This window comes from Trematomus bernacchii, unplaced genomic scaffold (assembly GCF_902827165.1).
Source record: "Trematomus bernacchii unplaced genomic scaffold, fTreBer1.1, whole genome shotgun sequence".
In the NCBI taxonomy this organism is placed as follows: Eukaryota; Metazoa; Chordata; class Actinopteri; order Perciformes; family Nototheniidae; genus Trematomus; species Trematomus bernacchii.
The window spans coordinates 24,369,175-24,389,077 of NW_022987739.1; the positions used below are offsets into that span (position 1 = coordinate 24,369,175).

The 19,903-nt window shown below is 40.4% G+C and overlaps 3 protein-coding genes across 3 annotated transcripts in view; 1 reads left to right on the forward strand and 2 right to left on the reverse strand.

Moving 5' to 3' along the window:
• Positions 1 to 3,076, forward strand: part of arhgap39 (Rho GTPase activating protein 39) — a 93,073-nt gene extending 89,997 nt beyond the window's left edge. The window contains exon 11 of the mRNA XM_034146161.1: positions 287 to 3,076. Coding sequence (XP_034002052.1) covers positions 287 to 481 — 195 coding nt within the window. The 3' untranslated portion in view covers positions 482 to 3,076. The remainder of the gene's footprint in view (positions 1 to 286) is intronic.
• Positions 3,077 to 4,912: 1,836 nt separating this feature from the next.
• On the reverse strand, positions 4,913 to 12,144 carry lrrc41 (leucine rich repeat containing 41). Its single transcript, XM_034147928.1, has 10 exons — positions 11,810 to 12,144; positions 10,965 to 11,051; positions 10,800 to 10,858; positions 9,937 to 10,717; positions 9,245 to 9,481; positions 8,778 to 8,945; positions 8,140 to 8,238; positions 6,648 to 6,776; positions 5,759 to 5,831; positions 4,913 to 5,362 (listed from the first exon to the last, which is right to left on the reverse strand). The coding sequence occupies exons 1-10, from the start codon at positions 11,940 to 11,942 to the stop codon at positions 5,143 to 5,145; spliced, it is 1,986 nt and encodes a 661-aa protein (XP_034003819.1). The 5' UTR covers positions 11,943 to 12,144; the 3' UTR covers positions 4,913 to 5,142.
• A 609-nt stretch (positions 12,145 to 12,753) lies between these two features.
• rad54l (RAD54 like) lies at positions 12,754 to 19,466 on the reverse strand. Its single transcript, XM_034146242.1, has 18 exons — positions 19,144 to 19,466; positions 18,946 to 19,026; positions 18,467 to 18,577; positions 18,308 to 18,368; positions 18,084 to 18,219; positions 17,844 to 17,913; positions 17,403 to 17,691; positions 16,858 to 16,982; positions 16,632 to 16,782; positions 16,412 to 16,538; positions 16,123 to 16,197; positions 15,528 to 15,658; positions 15,299 to 15,409; positions 14,993 to 15,116; positions 14,822 to 14,900; positions 14,551 to 14,730; positions 14,284 to 14,447; positions 12,754 to 13,345 (listed from the first exon to the last, which is right to left on the reverse strand). The coding sequence occupies exons 1-18, from the start codon at positions 19,144 to 19,146 to the stop codon at positions 13,144 to 13,146; spliced, it is 2,220 nt and encodes a 739-aa protein (XP_034002133.1). The 5' UTR covers positions 19,147 to 19,466; the 3' UTR covers positions 12,754 to 13,143.
• Between the last annotated feature and the right edge of the window lie 437 nt (positions 19,467 to 19,903).

Genomic DNA, 19,903 nt, shown 5'->3' on the forward strand with positions numbered 1-19,903 from the left:
TCCTGCATAAAGCGGGACACCTAGTCATCCTAGCACACACACATACACAGTTGCACACACACGCATAAACACACACATACAGTACACACACACTTTAACCCATACTACATCATAAGGCTGTAAAGACTTCTTAAAGACACAAAGACATAGCCACAAAGCAAGTATTCACATACTGTATGCAAACCCCCCCCCCCCCCCCCAATTCCTTATGTAATAGCAAATGTCTATAAAACATCTTGAATCTGAGTTAAGGCGACCTTCAGACTGCTGTACGTTGTGTGTTCAGGTTTTCGCCCAGTCTGACAATGTGACCATCACCAAGATGGACGTGAACAACCTGGCCATGGTGATGGCCCCCAACTGCCTGCGCTGCCAGTCCGACGACCCCCGGGTCATCTTCGAGAACACCCGCAAGGAGATGTCCTTCATCCGGGTGCTCATCCAGCGGCTGGACACCAGCTTCATGGATGGAATCCTATAGCCCCCCACCACACGCAAACACAGAACCACACACACACACACCGTCCATAATTAACCCCTTACGCTCCCGTTAACCCCCCCGCCACTCCGTCCCCCAGCACATCGTACACACACATCGTTGCCTCTCCGACATGTTTACTTTTCTGGGACTTACAAAACTGCCTTGTTTTACCGCTGTACATTTTCAGTTGAGCCAGCTGTTTTTTTCTATCTCTCTGTAGATGTAGTCCTTTAACTGACATTTACTGAAGAAAAAAAACACTATTTCTGTTGCAAGGTTTTCATATGCTTACAGCACTGTGTGTGCCTTCACATGCATTATTACACACATAGAGTCTGAAGAAACAGCAGGGAGCTCATCAGGATCTTTTATTTTTTGGCTTGACGTCGGTGTCTCCGACACTCTCTCAAGGGTTCATTTTAAATCTGTGTTTTGTATGAAATTATTTCGTTTTCCAACACTGTCACACTGAAATTAACACACACATAGCCGTACATGCACATTCTTAAAAGTCCTTTCCCCAGGGTTCCACCTTCTGCAGATCCTGCAGTGTACGATAGCATCTAACGCAACTATCACCGAGATGAATCATGCATTAACATGTCGCTCACACTAAGCTAAGCAATGCGTTTGTATGGTTCAGCACCAGATTTTCACAAGATGTAAAGCCTGACTGCAACATTCCCTCAGTACTGTTATACTGCTGAGATATGGCTCAGACAGAAGGGTAAGGGTGAGCCTGGGTCCAACATGTTTAACACTGCCACAGCTGGGACAGAAACCAGATGACAAAACATCTGGGTGACATCATTCCATTAGTCAGATGTCCAACTTTAAATAAGTGTAGCTGTAAAGGAAGACAGTGATAAGTGGTGGACGCTTCATCAGCTCTAGTTGTTGTTCAAGGCTCCAAGATGTCCCCCATCTTGGCTTTATACATACATTTGCATAAACTGTTTTCAGCTTGTTAAAATTGTTAAGCATGAAGTGAACACAGCATACATCATTGATGAATGATTTTCAATCCTTTCATTAATTTTCCAGGCATTTCTGGTTCAAGTTAGTTGATTTAATTCATTATATCATTAGGAAATAATGTGATGTATTGCTGGGAAAAAGTGACACAACTACATTGATGAATAAATCTACACCACATTGTCACTAGTGGCTTTCCATCATACTTTCATACTGTGTATGACAGTGAGGAAAGTATGAAAGTGCATTCTATATGGCATTAGAAAGGTCTCAGAGAAACCCTGTTTATACTTCTGTAACTGTTGTATGCATATATACACCTTTACTATACTACTAACACACAACATAATATTAGTACATAAGACAAAATGAAGAATTTGGACAGCTCTGAGAACAGGCTCCATGCTAACAGTTAGCATACTTTAGCATATAGTCAGCTATGTTGAGTCTAGTGCTAAACTATTATCCAATTCTGTTGAGTGTTTGCAGGCACACTACTTAAAGTACCATCTTTATAGAAGCTATATGCTAAAACAAAGAAGACAAATATAAAAATAATTTTAAAGCCATCAGACTGACTAAATTTGGTTGTATTAGCTAACTTTAGCTAGCTAACTTTAGCCACCACAAGCTAATGGTCGCACTCGAACATTTGAGACTGTAACAGACAAACCCCAGTATGTTTTTCAGGGAGCATTATTATAATTGTTTTAATGTTCTCTATACGTTTGCTTTATACATACACAATGGTCAGTGGTAGTGCTCTACTGTTTGTAACTGTGTAACAGTCTTGTATTCTACAGCGTTCAGCGGTCATCTTGAGGGAATCTGGTCATGTCTGTCCTGCAGTCCCTGAACACAGTGCTCCAGGAATAGGGACGATTGCAGCACTGCCAATCAGGCTCCATCATAATGTTCAACACAGCATGCTCACACACACCCCCCCCACACACCTGACCCCCCCCTCCCTTCACGACTGCGCCCCAACAGGCCTTTCTGCTCACTAATGATTTGTGAATGTGTCCGTCCGTCTGTCATTGTTTACAAAATGTACCCATCTCTTGTGTCTATCTTGGTCTATGAGCGAGTACTGTTGTTTATTGTAATTCATTTTGCTGTATTTAACAGAATTTCTATGTTTTTTAACCTATTCATTTGATATGATTTAATTTATTTATATTTATTTGAGGAGATTTCCTTCATGCCTTCTCAAGATATTGTAATGTAGGCTCCAAGTGAGTGTTTTTGTTACAGCGCAAGTGTGTGTGTTGTGCGACTGTAGTTGTCGGTATGACTGTGTGAATGTTGCTGTGCTAGTTTGATTCATTCGGCTTTTTTGGTGAAAACGAACCATCGTGAAAAACACTTCCACCTTAAAGGTCCAGGTGACACTCAGTCTCACAGGTCGTATTTGGCTAAATATTTTGTGACGACTGAGTTGTGTCGCTGTGTGTGAAGTGCACCTCACTCACTTAACATACACACTCCACAAAGATGTACATTGACACTTTAAAGTCTGTAAAATAAGTATATAGAGAAAAAAAGAGAAGGAAAAACACCATAGGTTACAGTGAAAGTTCATTTTCTTATTTCCTCCCATGTTGGTGTACATTTTCGTCACTTTTATGGAGGCAATTCGAACACATCTCCAGAGTTCCACCCATTATCCATTTAAGTACCACAAAGTGTTTTTAAGCCCCGATACCTTTAACTGTGCGCCTGTTTCATATTCTGCAAAGAAGTGATTTGTCTAGAGGATTTTTTTTTATTTAAGTAAAGTTCTGTGAAAGATTAAGATGCGTTGTTGAGATTATAGGTCTCCGAATTTGGCAGCTGTTTCACCGTGCTGCGATTATTCTGTGCAAAGAGAGACAGACTAGCTACTTAACCCCACAAAAATTGATGCTAACGTCCTGTCCTCATAGTGGGGTTGCCAGGTTTAAACACTGTCCTAACTCTACACCAAACGCAGGTTACTAAGAGATGAATTGGTGACTAAGGCTAACAAGAAGCTACATTAAAAGTTAGCCGGAGTTGTTAGCTTCCTATCCGCTAACGGAGACTTTTGAACATACCAGATTACCACGACAGTTTTAAACTTTAAAATGTTTTCACGTTATTGTCAGAGGACCTATTTTCTTGTTTAAGGAAAGCTCATTTATCCAGCCAATCATTTCTTAGAGAAAATTCAAATTCACTCATAAGAAATCATATGAACAAAAGTATCCCTCATTTGGCAAATGACTTCTTTATGATGTTTGAAACGGCCATTTTGTTCCCTCTGTAAATTCACAGTGAATGCCAGGCTGAAATATCGCGGCAGTGTGTATGAGTGTGTAAGTGGTGTGTGTTTGTGCGAGTGTCATTGTTTTATGTAAGAGATGGTTGTAGATAGACCCGGCAAATCAACCGATTAGCATGCAGACATAGGGTCTTCACTCTCTTCGACTTGAATTTACTAAAAAATATGAGAATATACAATGAAAAACAAATTTACAGAAAATAAGTGTTACAGTATTTAGCTTTAAAAAATCCACTAAGAAAAAGATTAAACTCTTTTAATCCGTTTTTTCTGATTGTTTTTTCTACTTGGTTCCTACTAATGATGATTTGGTAGTCGATGTCGATGCTGTTCGTCTAATTTAAAGAAAATGACCGTGAGGAGGAGGAGGTGTGAGATAGCTGCTGTGAAACTTCTCTTCACCTCGACGTCAATCCTCCAAGTTTTTTTCGGTTGTATCTTAATGTCCACTGTCACTCACACTCTGTCCGAGGGAAGACTCTGGAAGTGTAACGGATGTTGGTTTAATAAAAGATTCAAATGTCAAACTGAAGGGGTGCTTTTTTATTTTAAAACTGTGCTACTCTTTTTTTCATCCTAAAGCTCACTTTTAAGTCCTGGTACGCTTTTTCACATTCTAAAAAGAGGTGATTTGTCTAAAATATTTCTTTAATTTAAGTAAAATTCTGAGAACATTTTAATATGTCGGTGAGATTAGGGGTCTCAGAATTCAGCAGCTGTATCACCGTTCCTTGCTGAGCCATTCACACGCCAATGCGTAATAATTAAAGGGGCCCTATTCCTCTCATTTCAAGTTTATATTTGTGTTTTGTGCATCTTCTGTGACATGCTTTAATGTTCAAAAAAAGCTTTATATTGAACATACTGTATGCTGCAGCACCTCTTTTCACCCTCTGTCTGAAAGCAGAGCCTACTAAGAGATGTCACACACTTATCCTATCAATTACACTGCTTTAGAGCGGTAGGCAATAGAGGCGCAAGTGTTACAAAGGAGTCCAATGAGTGTGTGGGAGAGAAACTCCCTCTGGAGGGAACACAGGGATTTTAGTCTTTGCAGAGCGTTGACAAAAACCTATACAACACACTACTGGAAAGGGACAACCCCAAATAGCAATCAAGAATAAAGGACAAATAAGCCCCCTAGAGCTTTTAGACGTGGTGAAAATATGACTTTTATTTTAATCAAATGGACACTGCCCAAGTTATCCAAGATGTAGGTGTGGTTAGATGAATTAAAGAAAACAGTTACAAAATGTCATTAGTTTCTCAACTGAACCAAACTGCTGAGTCATTCTTCTGTCTAAGAGACAAAACATAAAGAGCTAACTGTTCAGCTAACTGTTCAGACCCCTGTTCAGACCCCTTCCCTCCAACTGGTCTTAGTTCACATGTTGCTGATGTAGTCAGCCATGGTGTTGGAGGAACTCCATCCCTCCACCAGTGAAACACAGAAGGGCTGCAGCCTGTGCAGAGCAGAGCTCCAGGTGTCGGGGTCTCTGTCCCCTGGGTTCTTCCTGAGGTCCAGGGTCAGTCTCTGGGGTGGGGGGTGTTTCCTCAGTCTCCTAGAGAACTCCAGCAGCTCGGCAGGAAGGATGAAGTTGGAGCTGTTCAGGACAGACAGCACATTAGGATCAGTGTCACTGACACCAGCAGAGGATCAGAATAGTGTTACACTATCTGTAGTAATAAGGTCATAATATGAACTACATGTTGCTAAATCCACCGCGGAGAATAAACAGAAGGGCAACCATGGCAACCATGCTCGAGGGTCTTCTTCGCTGCTTTTGGTGTATTTTGTGGCGGAAGTACAGCGCCACTTACAGGCCCGGCATATGTACTACAGCGGCCTCGTGTGGACGGACACGTTTCTTGAGCCGATACCGTGTGGACGGAAGACTTTTTTTATATCGAATTCGGTTAGTTTTCGTCTCTGTGTAGATGCAGCCTAAATGAGCAGCAGAGAGGTGTTGGAGCCTGAGGAGCCTACTGCTGACCCTCACCTGATGTTGAGTCTCTTCAGTGGGCTGGGGGAGGGTCCTGAGAACAGATCTGCCAGCACACACACGTTCTTAGCTGTGGACACAGGCAGGCACGTTATTAACACAGGAGATTTGGAGATGCACATAAAGCACTTTTCTGTTAAGAGGGAGACAAATTGAGACGGTGGAAAGATGTTTTTCATTAAATCAAAGCTGCAATAATTCAAATATTGGCTGGATAACAAGCAGAGATCATTAACATATCATTACCTTAAACGCTCACATGAGGAACATTTAGCAACCAAAGTCCAACAGTGAGCAACATAAGGGTTTAAATAAATAAATGGAATAGTCTCGCTCTATCTAGCTCTGATAAGCTCTCCACCAACAATATTCTCTCTGTGGGTCATTCTGAAAGCAACCTTCCACTATATACATAAACCTGTGATAGGTAAATAAAGACGGTAGCCGCCTAAGATTAAACCAAGTTTAAGTTGGATTTATGTAATGCATTCTGAACTGCCGTGTGAAGATGAACAAGGCATTCATGATGAAAGGAACAGACAGTTTAGCTGAAGGAAAAGTGAAAAGGGGAATGAACATGCATCTCATTTATCCAGGACAATGACACATTCAGGACACGCTGGATCTCATCAATCAGCAACTCTTAATAAACCATTTTGTTTTGATAGAATTAGTTTTATCATTGAACAACATAAGCAAATAGAAGTCAAAATGTGCAAGTTGAATTGATAAGAAACCAGTTTGCTATCAACATCTCAAAACAAAGAGCGTAGAAATGTTTCTGCTGATGTAACATGGCTTGGCGTGTCAGGTCAGAGTGCAGCGCAGTAATGATGAACTCTGGCCTGAATCACAGTACTGGACCGGTTGTGAGAGAAGTGCTTACCGATGCGATTCTGAGCCAGGCTGAGTGTGTGCAGAGAGGGCAGCGTCCTCAGAGCACACACCAGCTGATGCAGACTCTCCTGCTTGTTGCTCCACCTCTCCAGAAGGCGGCAGTCATTCAGGCGCAGCTCTGAAGAAGAGACACAAAAACAAAACAGTTCCACTGCACTGAGCTCTGAACATACTGATCGAGGTGAATACTTTTAAAAGAGCCACGTGTCGCTTGTTGTGTCTGCTTGACTAAAAGAAAATAACTTGTAATGCCACCTGAGTCCTTACTCAAGGCCACAGAGTCTTCATTCATGTGTTTGAAATCATTTAGCTACCTCTCATCCACTTCAATAACAATACTGCACATATTTGATTAGATTATTTCAAGTTCTTTGCAATAGTATACTGCAGGTCGTTTTTTTGTATATCCAGATTTAATGTAAATCATTTTCTGTATCTTAACATATAATAGTTGGTGGTTTTTCTTACTTTCTATCTTCTCTAACTGTGTTTATGTATGCACCATGTACACCAAGGCCAATTCCTCGTATGTGTTAACCGACCTGGCAATAAACCTGTTTCTGATTCTGATTCTGATTTGTCCTAAAATGTAAGTGAGAATTGTATAAAGCAGCTTTAAAAACACTGAGAAAACCTAATCTTGGGCTCCACACCATGTTATGAACACAAGGTGGAGATGTTGGCCATGAAAATGTTAAATCCCGATTCCCGCCAACAGTGCAAAATACAATATACTTTAGACAAAAATAAATAGGAAGTCAAATAATGCAAAAAACATGATGCCAGTGATAAAATGGTGGAAGTTAAACGCATGAATTAATCATCTATGTACATGTAAGATAACATAGGTTAAAACGGAATGTATAATTCAATAATGTGCAGTAGAATAAACACAGTATGAAATATAAGTATGTGGATATTTGAGAATAAACAGATGTACAGCAGGCCAAAATATAGGGTCTTGCAAGAGAGACAACCGTGTGTGAGTGCAGGACATCACTTTAAAACGAGTATTAGTGTTATAGCATTAGTACTTTTTTAAAGATGTGTACATTTGGAAGGGTGTTAAGTGTTGAAGATATTGTTTAATTTGTAGGGAAAACAGATCACAGGTTAAAACCCGAGGGCACTGAGCCTTCGCAGCAGCTGGCCCTATAGGCTCTGGAACACTCTGCCCCTCCATGTGAGGTCGGCCCAGACCCTAGGGGTTTTTAAATCCTCACTAAAGACACACTTCTTCTCCCTGGCCTTCTAGTTAGAGCGGAGCACGACTCCTGACTTTTCCTTGTGTTATTGTTTTTTATATTTCTGTTGTAAATTATTGTCTTTTATTGTGATTGTAGTAATGTGTTTTTATTACATGTACAGCCCTTTGGCTCGACCAAAAATCACTTTTAAATGTGCTTTATAAATAAAACTTGATTTGATTTGATCACCTTTTTGTGTTCCACAGGATCACGTTTACAAAATGGTATTCTTACCTTCCAACTTGCAGTTCCTCAGTAGATTCAGGATTTCAGGGAGACAATCGGACAGCTTCACGTCCTCGAGGTGGAGACTCCTCAAGAGCTGATTGGAGCCTAAAAGTGGAAAATAAGTCATTACTGACAGCACTTCAGATAAGACTTAGTATAGAATTAGTCAGATCAATTGATCAGGCACAAATATTATTTGAAAGGTTTTATAAACAAACTAATCAGTATCAGTATGAACCTTAAAAAAACAGAATGAGTCGGGCTTTCGTGTGGTTAACGTTTCAGAATGTCAGCAGTAGTTAATATAACATTGAAGCAGATCTATTAAGATAAGGCTGGTGTGTTTCTACATTTAACTTATAATCAATAAATGAGGAAAGACGACAAAAAAACAGATGTAAATCTTTGTACTATAAATAAATACTTTTTTTTTAGGGCACATATATGACCTAAAGCAGGTGCTCAGTATTTGTTCACATACAATACTCATATAGAAGCCCTTGTTTAGGCCTTTGTGTTACCATATGAGCAGACTCATGAGTCAAGATGTCAATGTATCTTAGTTGTATTGACTTAGATCTCTACCAACCCTCCGTACCCTGGTGCTTTGTGCCTTTCAGGAGCTAACAGTGACAGGACATTACCTGAGAGAGTGCTGAGCAGGAGGCTTTGAGAGGAGCCGGTTGGTAATCTCATCCCCGCGATGTGGAGCGAGGTGAGATGAGGAGAGTGTCTCAGAACATTGGTGATGAAGTGCAGATCTGTCAGCTGGAGCTCAGCCACTTTGACTGACAGCTTCTGCAGAGGCAGCTCTGTGGAGGACAGGAAACAGTCACCTCAGAGGGTGTCATTCCTAAGTTTGCCTTAGTTTTATTTAATTTTGAATCTGGAATTTCAGAGATATTCAGGCGTACTAATAGTATTTTACAAACTTAACAAAAGAGATATAAAATACTTCCTATATCCTTTTCCCAATATCAGCCAAAATAATCCCAATTCTTTATTTTTCCCAAATCGTGCAGCCCTTCTTAGTTCTTGGCTGGTTCAACAGGTGTGATACACTTTCTGCTTACGTAGATATTACTTCATTTTGGTAGCAGCTTCAAAGCACCTGGCATGTCTGGATCCTCAGCTCCGGGGTGACGCAGTAAGAGGCGTGATCCCAACATGGCAGTCTGGATCTCCACGTGCAGGGAGGTCAGGTGGGGGTTAGCGTCCAGCAGGAACTCCAGCAGCCCGGCGTAGGGCAGCACGCTGACGCTGAGCTCCGTGAGGGAGCAGCGGCAGCTCCCCGTCAGCGTCTTCAGGGCTTTGGCCAGGCCCAGCACATCCGCATCTCTGAATGAAGCTGCAGACACACACAGAAACACAAATCATTCCTGCGCACTAATACTAGAGTGTGGGGGAGAGAAACTCCCACTGGAGGGAACTTTGGGATTTTAGCCTTTGCAGACCATTTACATGCATGAAAACCTGTAAAAAAAACAACATTTTTTACAGGTAATTACTAGTAATGGTAACGGAATACATTTTTAAACTAATCCTCCCAACCCTGCATACTGTAACATCCAACTGTGCTACACACAAAGCTGAACATTTGGAGATTTTAGGGGAACTTCTTGAAGGCAAGTTTGGGACATTGAACTGTCATCATACTGAAAATATTTCCATAACTTGTAAGATTATCAAATGGAGTTTAAGGTACTGTCAAGGATAAACAAAGGGCACCATTAATTATCCACTGCTACCAATGTTGGATGTTTGTTCATAAACCTAAATTATTATTCATTTTGAGACACTTACTAATGCTGTGAAGAGTTAGAGAGCGCAGGAAGAAACATGTGGGCAGGGCATTGTTCAGCACTGTGAAGGTGTCCGACACACACTTCCTGATCTCCAGACATTCGATCTGTCCCCACGGACAGGCCCCTGCTGAGGGCCCTTCACGCGGAGCGAAGGTTTGACAGAGAAACTTCAGGTCCACATCAAGGTTGGCTTTTCCAGATTCTTTCTCCTCGACACAATCCAACTTTAAACGTTTGCAGGGAACAACGTGATCATCCTGATCCTCTGAAGCCGCAGTCTTGATGCATAAACCGCAACTGGCCCTGTCTGCAATGGCTGAATAGGCTTGTAAGTTACATGTTGCCATTTTTCTCTGCATTAAGGACCTCAGCTCAGGGCTTACAAACTGAGATCCCCTGTTGAGTAGAATCCAGGACAGCATTAGGGAACATTTCACATCTATAACAACTTTCTTAGCAACCCCGTGGTCTAGCAGGCGATGGAGGACATACAAATCTGTCTTCCTGTCTGATGGATCCATGCACTTCGAGACACAAACCGTCCTGATACCCTTCTCTAAGAGCTTCAGAAGATGCCGTCGTTCAGAAGTTAAACTTTCAACTGGAGTATCGAGTGAAAAATATTTGATACATTTAGCTGCAGCCAACAGGAAGGATGGGGTGTTCAAATGTGTGATGTTTTTCTGGACAAATTGGCTGGTGTAGCCGTAGAATACTAGAGTGAAAATAATTCTCATAACTTCATGTTTGGCCTCTTCTTCTGTGTGGAAGTTTATCGCCTGAAATGAAACACAGGATACATATTACATCTGGGTTCTGGTTGTTACTATACGAGATAATCAAAGAAGCCATTGTACTTACATGGTTAAGTCCACGCATTTCCTGTAGGACTCCGATCCATCCGGCATGAGTTGATATACCTGAGACAAGGCAAAGAGAAAGTGGAAAATAGAATCTTAATCATGAATTCTGATCAAAACAAAAGTGCACTTTCTGTGAACAAAGGAACACTTCCTCAGTTCGTACCTCTCTTGTTTAGGGCAGGCTGGAGCTCATCCAGTTGGCATACAGTCAGATGAAGAAGAAGACCCTTAATGAGAGGCGTTGGTAGATCTATATTAGGATAAATGGTTAACATTAGTTCGTTCCAACAGTATACACCAACTCTCTCCCCCATAGTTGAGTAGCAATTACAAAACAAAATGTAACTTTAGCATAGATTTATCTTTCAAAGTGAATTGGAATCATCAATGAGGGACCAGGAAGTGAATTGATGTTAGAGAGTAACGTTACAAGTTAACAAAAACAATTATATACCAAACTTGGTAACGTTTATTTTAAAGTACTCGAAGTAACGTTATTAAGAGCAGTGTAAACAGTCAAATGTTCTTTTAGTCAACCTATCCGTTACACACAAAGCCAAGTCTGACAACTTTGAGTGGATTTTTGTGGGGGGGTCCCCTTGAATGTTAGTTTGGGATATGTACAATCCTTCAGTAGTGGAAGAAGTATTCCGATATCATACTTGTGGAGTAATGAAATTACTCAGGTAAAGTACAAGTAGGCCTACCTCAGAATTGTACTCAAGTACGATACTTGAGTACATGTACTTAACTGCATTCCACCACTGCCGTCCTAAAATAATTAATACAACTAATAACAATATTGCCATTTGCAAGTTTATTGAATGGAGTTCAATTTAACGTAAAGTTAACTGTTAGCTGGTTGGCTTTACTTATGGGAATATTAAAGTTAGCGAAAGTAAATTACATGCTAGCTTTATGGGATATGTGACATAAGCGAAGGTAAATGACATGCTAGCTTCTAACAGTTTCATGTTAGCTAACTCCCTGTTATTCAACACGACTTACCAATAACAGCTTCAATGCCCAGAGCAGCATAATGTTCCCGGACAGCTAGGAAACATATCTCCTTTAAAGTGAGACATGCATCCTTTGGGTTTATTATGTCTGCTTTGCGGGCAGTGTCCCCCATTGCTAGCATTTATGTGTGTTTCATTTACAACGTCGTTAATTACGATGCTGTTTGAAACGTTAACCAAATACCGGGACACAGCCCTGGTTCCGTCTGCTTCTGGTCCCTTTGCTTCACGTTGTGGTTGGCAAATAATGAATTACAGCTACTTCACCAATGGATGTAATATAGCAATAACAATACAGTCACCGGCTCTTCTATTTCTCTAGTTTTAATGGCGGTCGACCAACCAAGATGAAAGGTATATGGCGCCACCTACTGCACGTACCGCAGCAATGCAGCATCATTGTATTATTTTTATACATCCAAGGTTTATGTTCTTGAACTTCCCATTGTTTAATTTAGTTAACGTTGAATATATCCTGCAAAAAAGACACTGGAACGATTAAAATGATATTTAATTATCTTGTTCTTTCTGTGAATCAGAAGAATAAACTATACATTTGTCATTGGTTCTATTTGTTCTGCTATTCTATAATTGCATTAATTTAAAAAGGTATTGGATAAAGATTTTTTTTGTACAGTTCATTTTATTTATGGGAAAATGTCACATTCATAAAGAGATGGACTGACTCCAAATCAAATATCTGACACTTTTAAAAAACAGTATGAATTAAACTTTCAAAAAACAGTATGAATTAAAGCTGCAAACAGCTCGGTGCAGGTCCGCTGTTGTCCGCATGTTGACGCGTCATGCAGATGTTTTCCGGCGTCGGCCGACAGCAAACGCGGGACGTTTCAGGCTGATCGAACAATGTCTATAGGAGTTACAGCAGTAAGTGGTCTCAGACTCTAATAAGAAGGCGATGTGTAGGCAACCTTGTATTTGACAAACATTTATTATATATATTTTATAACCTTCCACTTGTACCCGTGTACAGCGACTTTACATTGAAGACACTGATGATGGTAAATGAAGCGGCACTCGTATAGAGAGACACACGCACACACAATCATGCACCGACTTATATCGGCACTAGTCGCCTATATGAAGTACTAAAACGTACTGGTACTTGTGTGCATGTGCTATTAAAATGTGTTTGTTCAAATCCAGTAAGTGTAGTTGTTTATGTGCAGATGTTACTGGATTCACAACGGAAAGATAACCAATCCTGCTCCTCTCTTTCATTTAAAAAAAACAGAATCACAAATAAATATCAGGACAAACGGTACATGTAGTCTTTTGATAAAGTCTGTTTAGTTCCTCCAGCTATACTACACCCTTCTGGTCCTCATGAGAGCGCTGGTGGAAGACAAATGAGACGGCAGCGTCCCAGGAGGCTTTCAACACCTGGTCCCTCAGGCCCTTCTTGTCGGAGCAGTGGTTCCACTGGGAGAGGTCACTGGTGCAGTCGGAGGCCTCTGCAGGAGGCCGGACCTCCCTGCCGTTCACACAGCGGCGACAGCGAAACCTGACAGAAACACAAGAGGGAGGAAGAAAGGCCGATCAGCACATTACATACAGTGTGGCAATGTTGAGGCTGCAGGCTCAGATCAGATCTTCGAGGAAGATGCTGTTATATGCAAGTGATCAGATGGGGACATTTGTGTGTTTGGCGTAAACAAAATAAAGGAAAGAGGCAGTTCTGGGTCTGTTTTTCTTGATGTCTGTTCTTAAATATATACAAATTCAGCCACGGTGTGTTTCTGTATGACAGTCAGATCTCCTCTCTGTCAGTTGGACTTAGTTTACTTACAATGAATACAATCATTGTACCTAATTGTAATAATAATACTTACATATACTAAATGAGATTGTAGCTGATTTAACACAATATAATTACATTTAATAGACTATAAATAAACAATATAAATCACATAAGCTTCAATAGAATTAAAACCATAATGATTAAAAAAAAAAATGTAAATGTAGCTAGCTTTTTAATAATTCAAGCAATTGAACAGTTAACAGTAATATCATTTTTTTGCAAAATAATTACTAAAACAGATTGTTATAGAAATGGTATTCTTTTTAATTTGTTTTACTTGTCACAAAACTCAATTTCCCTCAGGGACAAATAAAGTATTTCTGATTCTGATGAGTGTGAATAATTAAAACAGACTTCACACCAGCGTGCATGCTGTAAGTCTTGAATTTACACTGTATTATGCATCCGTCCACTGGAATGTGACTTATCATTTACATATTGACCTTCTATAACATTATCAAGAAAAGAGACAGGGTCATCCATAACTCATATAAACCAGTATGGTAATACACACATTTAGTATGATCAGGGGGTTTTCAGCACAGATGTTATATATCTTAAATAGGTAGTTTAACATTTTTTCACAAGGCTGAGCATTAAAAGAAATTCTAAAAAAAGTCTGCACTGTTTCTTTTCCATACCTGTCATGTGTGTCACTGATGGTCTCCTCGTTCAGATTGAAGAGTTCTCGGAGCTCGCCCAGAGAGAAGTGGCGCTCCACGTCCTGCTCCTCGTCCACCACACAGCTGCTCAGGGCCTTCTTATGTGCCTGCCTCTGAAGGATCTTCTCCTCAATCGTCCCCGTCTGCCAGCATACAAACACACAAGTCAAATATGGAAGCTTTAAATGTTCCTGAAATGTGTTGAATGATTCAATGAGTGCATTTTATGAGCTGTGTTGAACTGACGGAGAGCAGTCGGTAGATGTAGCAGGTCTTCTTCTGGCCGTCTCTCCACACCCGCGCCATCGCCTGCTCATCATTGGCTGGATTCCAGTCAGGATCAAACATAACCAAGCGATTAGCACCAATTAGATTCAGGCCACATCCTCCAGCCTTGCTGCTCAGCATGAAGATGAACTCTGGATTCTGAGAAACAAAACATTCAGAAGTTTCTTTAACTGCCTCGCAAAGCTTAGTCCCTTTTTCTTTTCTTTTTTTAAAACAGTGTCAAACTCACAGACGGAGTGTTGAATTTTTCCACAACTTTCGCCCTTTTCTTGATGGACATTGTTCCATCCAGTCGCACATAGAGGTATCTGTCAAAGACCAAGAAGAGGAGGGTTGTTGCTCACTGAAAAATCATCAAATACAGTCACAAATAAATGGTGGATTCCCCCCCAAAAAGTACCTTCTAGATCTGCAGAGCTTCTCGAAGAGGTCCAGTGTTTGAGTGTAGTTGGAAACGAGCACCACCTTGTCACTAGTTGTAGACCTTGTCATTGCCAGAATGTAATCAAGAACCAGCATTTTCCCTGGAAGAAAGAAAACCAGTTTGTCTTCATTTTGTTTAGTAGAGAGACAATTATCAATGATCTTGTGGCCTGTCGAATGTGCAACTTCTAAAATGGATGTCAGCAGGAGCCATTGTGCTGTGTATCTGTACTATTTATTCACCAAAAGCAGATGTACAGAGTGGTTTTTGACATGTTCTCACCAGAGAGCTGAGGCTCCACAGCTTTAGCGGAGTAGCCAGAGGGAAAGAGTTCAAGCGCCCCTTCAAAGCCCTCATCCCTCTGCAGACACTTCTCATAGATCAGAGCTGGGTCTGCAAAACAGAAGAGGAGTTAGTATTTCTACTAAAGTAAACTTTGCATAGTGTTTTTGCGTGATAGCTATATTTTTCACAAATGCAACAGTGTGATATATTTGGAGTTGGCACTTACGATTGCACAGTTTCTTAAGTGTGGTGATGGAAGACAGGGAGGAGAAACTTATTTTGCCCTGCTGTAATGTGTCAATGGGCTTTGCCTGTTTCAGGAAACACTTGTAGAGTTCTGACTGCAAAGGAGTCAGCCTGCAGGGAAACGGACATTGTGTTCATATCATTATTCTAATTTACATTACAATATTACAATTCATACAAAGACACAGAGTAAAGTTGTGTGTGGATGATTAATACTTTTGAAAACCGCATGAAATGTGTCTGGAACCACATTTCCATTAGCTTCATGTCAAATTAAAAAAAGGTGTTTGCATGTTTTTCTTAAGACAGCATTATAAACTAGTGTCAAATAAAAAATAGGCTTGATTTGGTAAATAAGCATTTTGTTTGAAGAAATGTATCTAAGGATTGAATTTTTGTTTACACATTTGGTATTGGTGCTGAAACTTTGGAAAATCGTTCGTGATTCCTTGAAAACAATGTTTATGTCCGAAAACAACCATTTCAAATGAGACGAACATTTTGTTTACAATAAAAAAAATGGCTACAACCTATTCTCAACTTTCTAACACAAGAAACCCAATGAACCAACATACCTGCAACACACAACCTGCTCAATTTTCACAGGAAGATATTTAGACAAGATGTCAGATGTTCTCCTGATCAAGCATCTGTAGAGGCAGAATATTAAAACAGGTTTAACAATAGCTGAGAAAGTATTTTTGATAAATGCTACAAATACTTTACCACATCAGCTAATCGACATAAGCTAATTAGTGCAATTTGACACTCACAGGCAGACAAATCTCCTACACACAGAACCTGAAAATTAGCATAATAGGTCCACTTTAAATAATAAGTACCTGGCATGCCCTTTGAGCTCACCTGTTGACGATGCTGATCAGCTCCTTGAGCCTTTCCTCTCCAATCTGTCTGTCTTTATCACTGGCTTCTGCATCTCGACCCCTGAGGATGGGAAGCTCAAATCGCTTTTTAAACTCCTGGGCTGTACCTGCCAGGTAAGAGGTAAGAAAAAAAAGGGGGGGGATCAGGAAAAACAGCAGAGATAACAGAAATGTGTAATAGCTGTTTTTAAGCTACTAACCTAGGATCCCAGCATTTACAAAGTGGACCAAGCTGAAGTACTCTAGTAGGTCGTTCTGGATTGGGGTGCCTGATATCAGCACCCTCCGCTGGGCACTCATGGCATTCAGCGCCTGGTAGGTCTGGTTGTCAGAGTTCTTCAGCCGATGACCCTACAGTACACACAATAATACATGTTAAATCATTGTTTCATCAGTCTGCCACAACTCTAAAGGAAATGTAAATACCTCGTCACAGATGACAAGTCCAACTTTTCCCTTGTGCAGAACCGCGGTGTGCAGTCGGAATGTCTCGTAGGAAATAATCAGGATCGGGGTGGCTACTCTCAAACCATGTTGAGAGACAAAGTTCACTAGAAACCACAGAAAACAAATAAATGAATATGCAGACAATACTCCAACAAGGATATTATAAATTAAATATTGGATGCTGAACCAGATATTGTCCAAGTACCCTGACTTCATATCCGAAAGGCCTACACACTATTTCATTTTTATATGGTGGATATTTTCTTTATTTTCTTTTAAAGCATCTTTGAGCACTGTAAAAGTGATATATACATTTTAGTTTTGGTGGAATACTTTTAAATGATCGTGGATAACTGGCAAAATGTAAATTTTAAACTGCAATAATATCATCAGAGTTACTATGACTTTAAATCAAAATCATCAAAATTGGTATGAATAACACACTACAGGAAAGGGAAAACCCCCAAAAGCATAATAAGGCCCCTTTAACTTTGCTGTGAATTCTCATGAGGAGACAGAGGTACCTAGTTTTCTATCGATCTCCTCCTTTGAACCTCCGTCGATGGCCACTGGTGAGAGGCGTCCTCCCAGCCACTTTGCTATTTCATTGTACCAGTTACGTACGAGACTGGACGGTGAAACCACAATGACCTTGTCTATCTCGGGCTTTACATCAGGGCTTTGGCGCAGCATGGTCCACATGAGGCTGATACACTGCAACGTCTTCCCCAGGCCCATCTCATCTGCCATGATGCAGCCATACGACCCGGGGATGCGCCTTCCCGTCACACACTCCCACAGGAACTTCACCCCCTAAAGAAATAGAAGACAGAATATTTTATCAATAGAAAAACATCTACAGCTGTGGGATACATAAAGGATTTCTGATTCTCCACAATATTGTCATATTTATGCAATTTGCTTTCTTGGCCAGTGAAGATAAGAAAGATATATCTTGTGTTTACCTCTCTCTGATGGGGTCGGAGTACTTTTCCTAAAACTGGATCCACAACAACATGGATTTGTAGTTTATCTCTGAAAAAGACAAAGGAAAACAAATTAAAAACTCCCACCAATGGCACAGCAATGGCAGTTAAGGATATGAAGTATTTTCTAGAACCGGTACAAAGCCCACATTCATTTTCTCGGTAGCCTAGGTTAAAGGTGATCAAACCAAGGAATAATCCTATATGTTTTGAACCTACTTGTCAGCTTTGATCAGGTCATGAGCGCTCAGAATCGGGGGTTCATAAAGAACCAAAGCGTCTTCTGCGAAGGGATCGTGAAGAGCTTTCCTTACTCCTGCGCGCTTTAGACCAAGTGCCCTGATTCCCAGCGCGCCTGTGGGTAATTAATCAGGAGAGCAGAGTAAATACTTGTTTACCTATTGTCCTATACATGAATCCATAGTGACAAGAAAAACTGTTACCTGTATAATTTTGAATAGGAATTTTAAATGGCTTGGAGAGGATGCTTCGAATAAATGCCTCCTGTAAAAAGGATTTTAAACAAATGAGCATACATTCAATAAATTGCATTTATTGCTGTATTAACACAGGAAAATGAAATAGATTTCAAAAACGCTTACATGCTTGTCACCATCCAAACATTCAGGCAGTTTGTTCAGCTGTGTCAGAGGCTTTCTGAATGGAGAAATGTGGCTTTCTCTCTTCTCATTATCACTTTTTCTTTTTTTGTCCTGTGAAAAAGCATAACTCACCTTTCAATACAGCACGTACCAATGCTCATGTGTTACTAAAAGTTACCCTACCAAGACATAAACACTGCCAAGGGACTCAGAAGATCAGCTGAATCGAAAAGGGATTGGTTATGGTTCAAAGATTTCCATAAACATGTTATGGGCGGTCTTTGCATAAGTCAATTATCAAGAAAACCTCAAATTGCCAAATTCAGCCACAGAGTTTGGCGTACTCTTTAATATGCAGTCTACGGTCACTCGCGTATCTATACAGACAATGCAACAATAGGGTTGTTTTCCAGGTAACTCTGAATAAAGCAACTTTGGATAAGACATTAAATGTATAATAAAGATGTTTCTTTACTTACAGTGTTACATGTCCATTCCTCATCGTCACATGAATCTCCTTGCTTGCGTTTAGCAACCTGACTGGGAGCCAGACTCCTTCTCTGGAATGAGGATTTTTACCACAAGGATACGTTTTTAAACAGTTTAAGGTAGTTGGCAAACCCCAAATGTATCCTGGAGCAAAATGGGAATACATACGAATGCTTCGGCATGCTTACCATTGTCGTTTCCTCTGCTTGGCTGTTATGCTGAGACGTGTTGCTAGCATGTACCGCTAACAAGCCCTAGTTACCCAGAAACAGCCCGGAGCTCTGTCTACTTCACTCACAGCCAAGGAGCTCATTACTACATCACAGATATGTATGCCACGGATTTAATATATAAGTATTATCAGTGAGTTAGTGCGTTCAATTCAGGTGACAGGTTAGTTCCATAGAAGGTTTATATTATATTTGCACATTGCACTGTTGTTCTAGCTCGATTCCGGTTGGTGTTAAACTGCGCGCTAAATGGATCACAACACTACGGCAAGCCTGAGAGGACAAACTGAACGCTGTGTTACTCCTTGGGGGCCACCCCCTGGATATGGCTGGTCCAGCTGCAGCCGCAGCAAGTACACGACACGCCCCCTACACGACACCGCCTATATATCTATGACACCGCCCACCTGACACGACACTACGGTGGCTGAGAGACATTGATACCGTACATGGCAGATTAAAAACGAATTGCAAATGTTATTGTAGCATTTTAAGCAACTATTAGGCAAATCATTTTGTCTAATTAATAAATTAAAACAAAAAGGGGGCTTAGTAAACTTTTTTTATTTTTTAGTAGACCTACATATAAAATAGGTAATAATGAGATAATCTATTAATTATGTTTGTCTAACTGCTACACATGTATTTATACATAAATGTAGATATTTATGAACATGTAAATATAGTTGTTAAAGGTTTTAAGATATAAATAATCACA